At 40.0% G+C, this 12,090-nt stretch overlaps 1 protein-coding gene across 6 annotated transcripts in view; it reads left to right on the top strand.

Moving 5' to 3' along the window:
- The window catches only part of OSBPL2 (oxysterol binding protein like 2), a 56,541-nt gene that overhangs the window by 26,042 nt on the left and 18,409 nt on the right, over window positions 1-12,090 (top strand). For all 6 annotated transcript variants that reach the window (XM_075118711.1, XM_075118708.1, XM_075118710.1 and 3 more), the window contains 6 exons: window positions 518-665; window positions 3,720-3,795; window positions 5,728-5,862; window positions 7,197-7,294; window positions 8,016-8,198; window positions 11,725-11,832. In XM_075118711.1, the coding sequence (XP_074974812.1) occupies window positions 518-665; window positions 3,720-3,795; window positions 5,728-5,862; window positions 7,197-7,294; window positions 8,016-8,198; window positions 11,725-11,832 (748 nt within the window). The remainder of the gene's footprint in view (window positions 1-517; window positions 666-3,719; window positions 3,796-5,727; window positions 5,863-7,196; window positions 7,295-8,015; window positions 8,199-11,724; window positions 11,833-12,090) is intronic.

The following is a 12,090-nucleotide window of genomic DNA, read 5'->3' as shown; positions in this document are numbered from 1 at the left end:
AAGTAAAAGTCTTGATAAGTGAAGCATTTCTGCTGGCAAACTTCCTGTCGAACAGGCTGTCATACAAATTCAGGAGTTCCATTTTGGGTGTTTTTATCTGACTTATGTTTGTAGAGTGTGGATCAATGGATCATGTAGTTGAACAAAATTATTATAATTGCATTTAAATTTCAGCTCTGAAGTAGGGAAGACGGTAGACTTAATCAGATTAGACGCTATTGAGCAATTCACAGTATTACAAATTAATGTCACATGTTTGGTAGGATGAAAAAATTGGTTGAAGGGGCGCTATACTAAAGTCACACTTGGCTCTATGTGCTCTTGGAAACTAGGTCATATAACCAAGGTTCTGGACTCGGTGATATTTCATAGTAAACTGCATTGTGTATGTCTCCATTTTTAAGGTAAGTGTATATACTGCTAGGATATTACTAACAGGTGTGCAGTGTAAGCAGGTACTGTATGTAGAGTCATAAAGTTCTTGAGAAAGTTACTGACTTGTACTTGTTGTATACAGGCTTCGATTCCGACAATTCTTCAGGAGACTTTTCAGAAACCAATCATAAAGTTGCAGAAATGCTTGATCTGGATCCACCCCAAAGCAATAGGACTGGAAGACATAATGGAGAGAGGCAGCTCCAAGAGAATGGAATTAAGAAACACAGGTAGGCATGTCCGCGTGCATGCTAACCAGTAAAGGAAACCTATCCAGTAGCTGCAGTCACAATTTCAGGGTAACTGTACCTGTATTTTCCCCTTATGTGGTTGCTTTAGGGCACCCACTTAAAGGTTCCCCGCTCCCAGCTGTCACCTCGCTTGTGCGGAGACCTGCATCTCACTCCCTTCTCACTGGGGATTTTAAGGCTGTCCAGCTCCCTGCCTTACACTGTGGTATCCCCAGTAAGCCAGACTGCCTAAACAGGCCTATGCCTGCGTGTTTCTTTCTCTGTGAAGGCTATGACCAGTGTTTTGCCTGCACTTACAAGTTACCACTCAGCTCCTTCTAAGCAAGCACTTCTATTCTTAAGCATTACAGAGAAAACCTAAAAAAACAAAAATTCCTACAAGCATGCTAAAAAACTTACCAGAGGTCACCCCCAAGTCCAACATAGGGCCTGATAGGTTAGTTCTTCAAAACCCACAGCTGGGTTTTCCCATTGTTACAAGTTCATATCCGTCTTAGATCCAGAACAAGAACTCAGATTGGGTAGGTCAGCTGCTGCTTTATACAGCTCCAGTCTTTGATCTTGGCCTTCTGTAATAGGTAATCAGCAGACAATGGCTCTTTCCTTAGTATATAGTTTCAAAAAGCTGGCTTTTTGCATCACCAGAGATAGGGACTTTGCATTAACTTCTCCCTAGGGATTCCCCAAGAAATCCACTTAACCCTTATTGTTCCAAAAGTCCATACTTGTCTGGCACATCTTCAGTATAGACTTTTCAACTCCCAGGTCTTACATCTGTCACATCTCCCACCTAGAGAAGTTACATACAATCCAAGCCCACAGTAATATATAAATTTAATACAGTAAGGTTTTTCAAGGATATTGTAGGACTTTGCCAAACAGTATCTCTGACAGATGCTAATCACAGTGTCTGCTGTTGTTGAGAACTCTCCCAGAGAACCTGTCACCTGCACCCCTGCCAACTCTTGGCATCTTTGGTTTTCTCCCCTTGCGTGCATCTGACCTCCAGCCCTTTGCAACACACTTCAGTGGAAGAGGACACCTCTGGCCATGCCTGTTGCTCAAGACTGAGTGGAATGTTAGGCACTAAGGGCTTGTCTATACTACCCGTGGGATTGGTGGGCAGCGATTGATCCAGCGGGGGTCAATGTATCGGGTCTAGTGTAGGCAGGGTAAATCGACCCCCGAGCACTCTCCCTTCGACTCCTGTACTCCACCGGAGTGAGAGGCGCAGGTGGAGTCGATGAGAGAGCATCAGCAGTCGACTCAATGCAATGAAGATGCCGTGGTGAGTAGATCTAAGTATGCCGACTTCAGCTACGTTATTCACGTAGCTAAAGTTGTGTAACTTAGATCGATTTCTCAGTGTAGACCAGGCCTTAGTTATCAGAACCTCTGTGTAGAAGTGCTGATAGGTATCTTTGGGGTGGTCTGTGTGAAATTATCCATAAGTCAGTCTTTAAATTTAATAAAACAAAATAAACTGTTTGTATAACATACCTCATCTGAATACCTTGCAAAGCCCAATAAGGTAGGGGTGCCCCTTAGCTGAGTTACAGAGAAAAGAAAGTCTTGCATTTCTTGAAACCAGTCCCATCTCTGACCATTTCCTGGTCCCCCCCTTCCTTTTTTGTCCAGAGAGAGATCTCCCTTTTCTCTCATGGCTCTGGAAACAAGTTTGCTCTCCTGTGTTCAAATTGATTATCCTGGACCACTTCCCATTCCTATTTGCCCCAAGTAGCCTTCTGAAAATAAATAGACACAATAGGTATTGGCAAACATTTGCATTCCCCATCCTGCAGGAGGTGGTTAAGGAAGGAGAAGGAAGTCCTTTGATCATGTTAAATAGCTGCCTTTCGAAAGCTTAACTTCTTGGCTCAAGTGCAGCATTTCACAGAGCACCTTGCCTGAATGTAACCAGCTGGTACAATAGCCTTTCCATTAGGCAGACTGGATCCTCAGTGTGCGTCCCTCTTACTCATCATCCCTTAAAAGAAAATAAAAATTGACAGACTCCAGAGCTTTTTCAGAGTACACTTCAGCCCATATAATAATGGCTTTGATTGTCCCCTTTCCAAGGTCCGTGTTTGAGCCATGTATGCTTCTTTCTGGAAGTCAGGTCAGATATGCCTGCAGCATCATTCCATCCCCACCCCACCCCCCTCCCCCCGGTCGCTCCCCACTTCAGGATCCGTTCTGGGCAAGGGGGTGGCAGCTGTGTGGGCTAGGGAGGATGTATGTTACCTTTTAGCTGGCCCAGTCAGGAATACCTAGAAAATATGCTACAGTCCTAGATCGTAGTGCTTTCGCAGATTCTCTCCTGATGTGGAGGTTGCTGTGATCTTGAGGTGTCTCTGATAGTGGAGTTGTGTTGCCAGGGTTTGGGGAGGTGAGTCCGGAACTTAACCATTGCGGAGTTGTGGGGCATCCTGTTGATCTCTGGGGATTATATGGGGGGGCTGCAGGACAATATGAAGGATCTGGGGATCTTCATGGAGACTCTCCGAGATATCCTGCAGGTCTTTTCTATGGAAGGGGGTGGGGATGACCTGGCCAGTGAAAGATGGAATCTAATTTATTATTTTAATCAGGGCATAGCTTCCTGGTATTTGTATCATGTTCATTGACCTGGTAACTGAACGCATTATCATTGGGTCCCATCCCTTCCCTTTCTCTTCTGCCTGGATCATCCTGATTTAAGGGGAGGAACTTTAAGGGAACACAGTCTGTCCTTTGTGTTTGAAAGGAGGATTCTGTTTGCATGTGTATACATGCTACAAATTCAGTGTACTAGCTAAGGAGGTTATTTAGTCCACTGAATAGTTCAATGTGTGCAAGGCAGGATACCTGATTTCTACTCCCAGCTCAGTCACTTTGTGACCTTTGGTAAGTCACTACACCTTGCTGCCTCCCTTGCATCTTCTGCAAGATGAGGCTTACCTTCCTTTGTAAGATGCTTTGAGATCTGTAGATGAAAAATTTGCTATATACAGGGTCTTTGTTAATTATTCTAATGGCCTTTTCCCCCTACAGAACATCGTTACCTGCACCAATGTTTTCTAGGAGTGATTTCAGTGTGTGGAGTATATTAAAAAAATGCATTGGACTGGTAAGTCACTCTCTGCAGTCAGAGGAGACCCAGCTTTGATTCCCCAGCGTTCTTAGCAAAATGTTTATCTTAAAGGGAGGAAGATTAAGTTTGGAAGTACAAAAATGCAAAACCAAAGGCACCCAGACAATGGAGTATTCTGCTGGTGCTGAAGAACTTGAAAGTGATGGTAGACAAAAGTGAAATTGACTAGTTTTATTGCTCAAGCTGAGAAATGCCAAAAGTAAGCGGCATAAATTACAAATTTATAATTCTCTGTAAAGTAAGATGGTGTTAACAACTTATTTCAGAACTCTTTTTAACTTCTAACTTTTAATCTTAGGGTCCTTTAGTAAACTGAGGATTGATAAACACAGTTTCTGAATAATATAGTATTTGACATTTTGTCAGAGCTATTCATACTGGCTTGAATAGATTGATTAAAGAATTATTTTCATTATCTGACCCAGTAGTTGCGTATGTCGAACTGATAATTTCTTACCATTTTACAAGTAATGCCCTAAAAGACTTCTTCAAACTTACATTCTTCAAACGTGGGTTGAAGAATATAAAATTACGTAGTTGTCAAAATATAATTTGGGGTTTTATTTTGGCGTTCACATAGCTTAAAGGGATGTGATACACCAGGAAATTTCACTTTCAACTGAATGATGGAATAAGGGAATTTGTAATCTATCCTATGCCCTGTTTCTCTATTGAGAGAGTTCATGGTGTAAACTCAGGCTAGTGGGCATGATCTGAATTAGGTCACCTGATTATTCATGACACCAAGAATTAAAGAACGCTCATTAGCAGTAGATACCAACGTGAAGGACACTTGGTCTCCAATCTTAATGGTCAGTCACTAACATTTTCTTTAATCCTTTCAAAAATTTGCAGTCACCTATTGCAGTGCTTGCATCTTAATGGGAGGAGAGAATCCCTGTCTTATCGATGTACCTTTTTTTCAAAAATGGCCTGTGTTTGTTTGGCTAGAAAGAAGCTTTGGACAGCAAAAGAGTCTGAGGCTTGATACATCCGCTTGTTTGAAGCTCAAGCAATGGTTCTCTTCATATCAGCAGTAGAGCAGGGTGAAACTTATTTGGCGAATACTAAATGATCTGAAAAATGCATTTTTCAGGGTATCGAAACTATTTGCAAATTCAGATCAAATTTAGTGAATCGTTTCGGCCAAAAAAAAAAAACCCACCCTGAAAATTTTGCAAAAATGTTAGAATAGTCTGTTTCAACATTTTGACTGAACATTTTCTAAACCATTTCTTTTTCATTTTAGTTTCATTGAGGAAAAAACAGGAAAAAAATTTTTTTTTGGTTTGAAATGAGCGGAACCAAAAAAATTTGGCCACTGAAGAGAAAAATCAATGGTTTGCTCAGCTCTAACTAGGTGGTAGAATAAGAAACACTGTTTAGCTTTGTTTGTAGGGCATGGATACAAATAGGGTCACTTAAAATCTGTGAAAACATCTTAAATCCTGTTCCCGTCACAAACTTGAAGGTGTTTCAAAGTACAGTAAAGAGTGTGTTGGTGGTTACAGCAATAATACTGTTTAGATGATCAGTGATGATTTTTCAAGGGATCCATTATGCTGTGAATGACTGGCTAATGCGTCATCTGTTGGAAGGAAAGTTTAATCTATTCTGCACCATCACAAGCCACTGAGTTGCAGTTACTATCTTTTCTTGGCTGCAGTGCTAGATAAGATTCCATTTGGAGCCCTTTATCAACACTCCTTTTTAGGCCTTTGCTCTGCTTCTAATCCCTTCCAGCCATGGTAGTTAGTGACCAGAACTACGGGTCTGAGCTGGCCCTATCGTGTGTCAGTGAAGACTACTATTGCCAACCCACCCGAGAGATCATCTTGGAAACTTGTTCTGGCCTGTTGGTAACCTAGAAGTGTGTCAAAGGGAATGACTTCTCCTTTTATCATCTAGGAGCTGTCTAAAATTACAATGCCTATTGTCTTCAATGAGCCACTGAGCTTCCTCCAGCGGATAACCGAATACATGGAACACATATACCTCATTCATAAAGCTAGCAGTCATGCGAACCCCCTGGAAAGAATGCAGGCAAGTGATGCTTTCCATCTCCGCTTTGGCTTTAGAAAGGATTCCTCGTGTCCTCAAACTCTCTCTTTAAGATGACATCCCATCTGATGAGAGATGGGTATGGCACTCTGTGGACTGGTTATAGGAAACACAAGAATTGCCATACAGGATCAGACTTGTGGTCCATCTAGTCCAGTCTCTTGTCTCTGACAGTGGCCAGTACCACATGCGATGGAGGAGGATGAAAACACCCCAGCAGTAGGTATATACATCACCTTGAGATGGTTGAAGGGGTCACCGCAGTGGGAGGAAGAGGAGGAAAGTACAGTCAGGAGCTGAACAATTCCAGGCCCATCATCTTTTTAATCACTGTTTTTAAAATGGCACAAACCCATTATTTTTAGTGAAGATCAGATTATGGCTTTGAACTGCCTCAAACAAATCCATTTGCTAACTGGCATTTTGAGAGTTTTTAAGAATGGTCTGGTAGAGCCAGACTTTATTTCCAATTCTTCCCTCCCACCCCAAACCCTACGTACCTTGGAGAGAGCAGAGTAAGTATCTGGTTAGTCACATGCTCAAAGACTTGTTGATGGTGGGCCTAAACTAGTGTACATCCGGGTTTAAGTGTTCCTCTGGAACTCTATTTCTACTTAAAAGAAATATAGAGAACAAGAAGCACATGGTAAACTGTGTATGACAAATACATGCAGTTTAGGCTCAATCTGTGTGATGCTACAGTTGTCCTTTATTCCTGGCAGCAGGATGTATGAAATATAACAAAATAAAAACTCTGCTGCTTTGCAAGGGACGCTGGTGAAAGTGACCTCTCTGTAGTGACACTGGAAATGATACCTGACTGCTGTTATGTTAAACTAGATTCCACTGCACAGTCACTGGGCAAAAGAAGGGGAAGATGGGCAGAAAAGAACACGCAGGTCTAAGAAAGACCGGGACTGAAGAGGAACGGAGAGTAGTCAGTGTGATCTGGCAAAGTTTGCCAGAGAAAATGATTGCTTTTTGGAAGTGAAATATTCTTCATCTCACACACATATATGTATTACTTATCATGGATCATTATTCCTAGTTCGGGTCTGTCAGGATCTGTGAATGTGTTAACCTTAAACACACAGCAACTTCTCTGGCTGATTAAAAAATGTCACACTCTCCAGAGTGTTGGTGTGTTTGGGTGCATGTGGAGAAAGGGGGGAATCTCAGGGGTACAAGAAGTTGGTAGAGTTCCTGCACATAGAGGGTTTTTAAAAATTGCTATAGCACATGCAAATGTATTGTAAGATACTGCTGTTTCAGTGGAGCTCTCTCTGAAGACTGCATCCTGCTGTGTTTGTTTACAGGCTGTAGCTGCTTTTGCAGTTTCTGCAGTAGCTTCTCAGTGGGAGAGAACTGGCAAACCATTTAACCCTCTACTAGGAGAAACCTATGAATTAATCAGGTGACACTGAATTCTTTTAAATGTCGTTGAAGAGGAGGGTGGTTGATGGTCAGTGAATTAAACTGACTTCATGGCAAACTGGAAAATAGTTTATTCCCCAAGATAAAATCGGTTCACTCTGATCAGTTATATATCTAAACGCTATAGCCACAATTAGCTGAAAACCCCAGTGATCAATATGAAATCTGAGAAGATACTGATTTTAGAAGAACTTTATTTCTACCTGTTGACTCATATTTTCTGCATTGTACAAGGGCAGCGAAGTGTATATTATATTCTTCCGAAGAGCCACTTCTGACTAGAGACTCGTAATTACTGTAGCGAGTACCTTATTGATGACCTAGTGTCAGAGTAGATTGAGACCCTTTCATCTGGTCACTTGTCCTGTAAATCATATTTGAACCCAGTTTCCCAGAGGTGGACTACTATTGCCCAGCAAGCTTTGGAATTGCCAGGAGTTGCCCAGTTGAAATTACTTCATATGCATTCCCGGATTGATAGTGTTCAGTTTGTGATGCAGTTTTTATGGTGGGGGATGTGTATAAGCATTTATTGATCGCCATACATTAACTACGGAGACCATAGGATCTGAGTTCAGGTTTGGTCTAAAAATCCTCAGACATGTTTTAAAAAATGTGTGATCTGACTTTTATTGCAATTTTAATAAAAGTCCCTTTTTGATAAAGGTTGACTACCTGACTTTTTTTTTTCCCCCCTCTAGGGAGGATTTAGGCTTTAGGTTTATATCTGAACAGGTCAGTCACCACCCACCTGTTAGTGCATTTTATTCTGAAGGCCTCAATAAGGACTTTGTTTTTCATGGATCAATCTACCCCAAATTAAAGTTCTGGGGGAAGAGTATAGAAGCAGAGCCCCGTGGAACAATTACTTTGGAGCTTCTAAAGTAAGTATAACCAAAAAAACTTTTTTCTCTATTGGACATATATCCCTTAACTATATTAAAAAAAATGGTAAAGGACCATAATATATATATATATATCTGGGCCATGACTACCTTGAAGAATCATTCAACTAATAATGAAACTTTTCTTGGAGTGGGTGGAAGGAAGAGATACTCGGGATTTAAGCGTGGACTATTGCTCATCGGTTAATTCCAGGGTTTTGTTGGAAGGATGCCATGGTCTTGCAGCTGTAACAATTTGGCCTGATTTTTACTGCAAAGGCAACTGGCATTTCTTGAAACCAAATGCTATTTAAAATTACTTGTTCTTTACATTTTGTTAGGTGCCTTTAATAAATAAATTTAAAAAAAAAGAGAACTAAAAATACTTTGGCTGAGATAATCGGTGCCACATTAATTTCATTGGGAATTTTGCCTCTAAATCCCACAGGTAGTTTTGATAATGTTAACCATGTGTATGTGTAAACTATATATAACTTCTTCAGGACAGGTACTGTATGCCATGGTAAACCCCAGGAATTCAGATAAATTTCTACCTACAGTTAGACATGACTTACCTACTTGTGTACAGAGGCCTCTTCGTTGAAACCAAATCTCTATTTCCAGGTTATTCGCAGGCTCATGTCTGACTGAGAGCATATTTTACAAAGAAAGTGATTTCATAAATTGTTTTGTAGCATGGCCGAGCTATAATCAAATTAAAAAGCCTCCCTAGACTTTTCTGTAAGGAATTAATGAGTGCACTCAGGATGATAGTGAAGTAAGTCATTCTGGAATTGAGCACTTTGAGGTGGTTTCATAAGAGCTCTTAAACAGATGTAGATTTAGAGAAGTGGTTCTGAAATCTCCTGCTTTTGTGAAACCTTTAAATAGACATTTGGTTTCAATAAGGTGGTGACTTGCTTACCTTATAACGGGTTAACTTCTATTGGAGATACTTATACTAGTAACTTGATGCTCTTAGTTGAATTTCTGATATACACCATGATATCTGATCTTTCTGGGGAATATAAAACATGAGCTGCTTGGTATCTGAACTGTGTTGTGATGAAAACAGAGTAATTGGGCAGCTTGCCTCTATGCCCCAATTCCTTGGTATGTAGATAAATTATTTTAATACATTTTTAAATATAGACTACAAACATTCAACCAAAATAAAAGTTAGTAATGGAAAAATTGCCTTTAATGAAACACTTTTGACTGATCAAGCCACAAGAGATTATTCAGAAAAGAGCAAGTTGAGGTTTTGTGCTATTCACTTCAAGGTGTGTTAGGGTTCTGAACTGTTCAGTGCTGTAGTTCTCTTGTGAACACACTAGGCTCTCTATTGATCTAACTAGACCTGTAAGTATACTAGCAGTATTGGGCAAGAATTGATTAGAAACAAATGTGTTTAATAAGCTAGGCTGTAAGTAAATACACGTGCTGCTTTTGTGTTTGTCATGACTGCACTTTCAAAACATCCATAGTTTGATTACTAGCCACCTTTCACCAACCGAAATATTAAATTACATTTCAAGTGGTAAACTAGGACAGGTGGGTGCTGCTTCAACTTGTTATATTTGTGGGCCTTACAAATGTTGCCATCCCCAAAACCGCAGGATGAATAGAAATATTAAAGTGCTCTAATTTCTTACGCCACATGAGCCTTGTATGAAAATGCAACTATTGTTCTAAAGTTCAGTGTGAGACAGTTTGTCACTAAAGGATTCAAACTTTAAGGCTGTGTCTATGCAGTACTGGAAAATGACAGACCTGTCAGATACATTAAGCAAAGTTTTGTTCAGTCACTTCTTGATATAAGGTGAAGGTTAGAAAGTGGTTGGTGCTTTAATTGTTTGTTCTTCCTGCCATTATATCAAAATATTTATTTTTTTCTTGTGTTCTCTGTGTAATCAGAATTGAGAGAGAAAAGTTTGATTTACAGTATAACTAAAATGTCTTAGTTGCTTAGTGTGCTAAATCCAGACAGTATTTGCTTCATCAGCATTGAAAGAGGGATAAAAGATGACTTCATCGCAGAAATATGACTTGGCCAAACCAGTGAAATTAGGAATCCTGTTTGTTGACAGATTAACAGTCTGACCATTTTTAGAAACATTTTTTTTGAGGACTCCACTCAACAAACAGGTTTCAGAGTAACAGCCGTGTTAGTCTGTATTCGCAAAAAGAAAAGGAGTACTTGTGGCACCTTAGAGACTAACCAATTTATTTGAGCATAAGCTTTCGTGAGCTACAGCTCACTTCATTGGATGCATACTGTCGACAAACACTGTCTCTGTAAAGTTGGTGCTACAGAGCATGTTAGTGCTAGGATTTTTTTCTTCAGAGTAACTTGTAGTAAAAAAAAAATAGGGATGAAGTGGAAAAATGGAATTAAGGATTAAATTAGATTGTGAACATATTTTTAAAAGACTGAAAAGAGCGTCATGGATTCAGTGACAAAAATCTCTTTTTTTCAGATAAAGAGCTGGCATTCTATTCAAGTATAAACCTTACACAAGAAGGTTATTTTTCTGGTGTCAGTAATTGCTTGTAGAATCAGGGAGGTACGAACTCTAGTGACTAATGACAAAACTCCTGCTGACTTCTGTGAAAGCAGTGCAGGTCTCAAGGGTCCCTACATGTTGTGAAGACTTTTATTTTTTTATTTATTTATTTTTTAGGGGGAAGATTACAATTTTTTTTTTCAGTTCATTCCCCCAGAACTCACTTAAGATTAAGGGCCTGATTTGCCCCCCAGTACTCTGCACCGCAGATCCCATTGACTTCCACATCTCTGAAACAAGGTCCAAAAGCATTTACTATCAGATGCTTGTGTGAAAACCTATCTGAGTGGGTTGGTCTGCCTAGTTCCTAGTGGAGAGGCATCCATGTCTCTATCAAAACTGGTCGTGACCAGCATCCTTGATGGCAGCCTCAGCAGAGATGTTCATATGAAATAGTCATGAAGAGTGAACTACTTTCTTTTCTTTCAAAGTGGTCTCTCTGGGTCATGGTTGTGGCCTGTGGTGGGACTACTTGGGGAAGGTTACAGTGCAGTTTCCTGTGGCTGAACAGAAGACTTCATTCTCTAGGGCTGTCAGTCAAAATCCTCTTGTGAGCATCAGATTCTCTCACAACTTTAAAAGGACAGATTAAAATAGTTAAAATGTCTTGATTGCTACTGATGTCCTGCTCCAGAGCTCAAGTTATCAAAGGGCACACATTTGTAGATGATTCCATAAGCAATTTCCTCTTTTTCTTTTTTTTTAAATCACTATTAATGTCTAGTGAGATTCAGATAGAACACACTGCCTTGATTATAAAGAAAATCCATAAGTGGCTTTTTGTTTGTTTGTTTTTGTTTTAAGTAAAGTAGATACTGTTCAGCGGGGTACTACGTGTTCCACCCCACTACAAGATTCAGGGCAATTAGAGTTTAATGCTGTTTCACCTTCTGTCTTTAGTTCAAGAAGTGGATTTAGTTTCCTGGCATCTGACTTCACTTTTCTGGCTTCTTTCACAGACACAATGAAGCTTACACGTGGACAAACCCAACCTGTTGTGTACATAACATAATTATAGGTAAACTGTGGATAGAACAGTATGGAACAATAGAAATTGTAAATCACAGGTAATATTGCTAATTATGGAGCTACGAGCATTGGCCGTTATAGAGACTGATAAATGGTAATCACAGATCCAAAAGCTTTCCCCTTTGTAATGGATCTTGTAGGTCCAAAATGTTATTTCCTGTTGATCTGCTGAAAACTCTGTTTAAATTATTTCTTCTTCTGAACTGGTTAAATAGTTTTTTGTGTTTGAAACAAATATCAAAACAGTGTTAACAGTACATATGATTATGTAGAAGACTGGATGGGATACAGAATCT

This window comes from Caretta caretta, chromosome 13, assembly GCF_965140235.1.
Source record: "Caretta caretta isolate rCarCar2 chromosome 13, rCarCar1.hap1, whole genome shotgun sequence".
Taxonomy (NCBI): domain Eukaryota; kingdom Metazoa; phylum Chordata; order Testudines; family Cheloniidae; genus Caretta; species Caretta caretta.
This window is presented reverse-complemented; position numbering and strand designations above follow the sequence as displayed.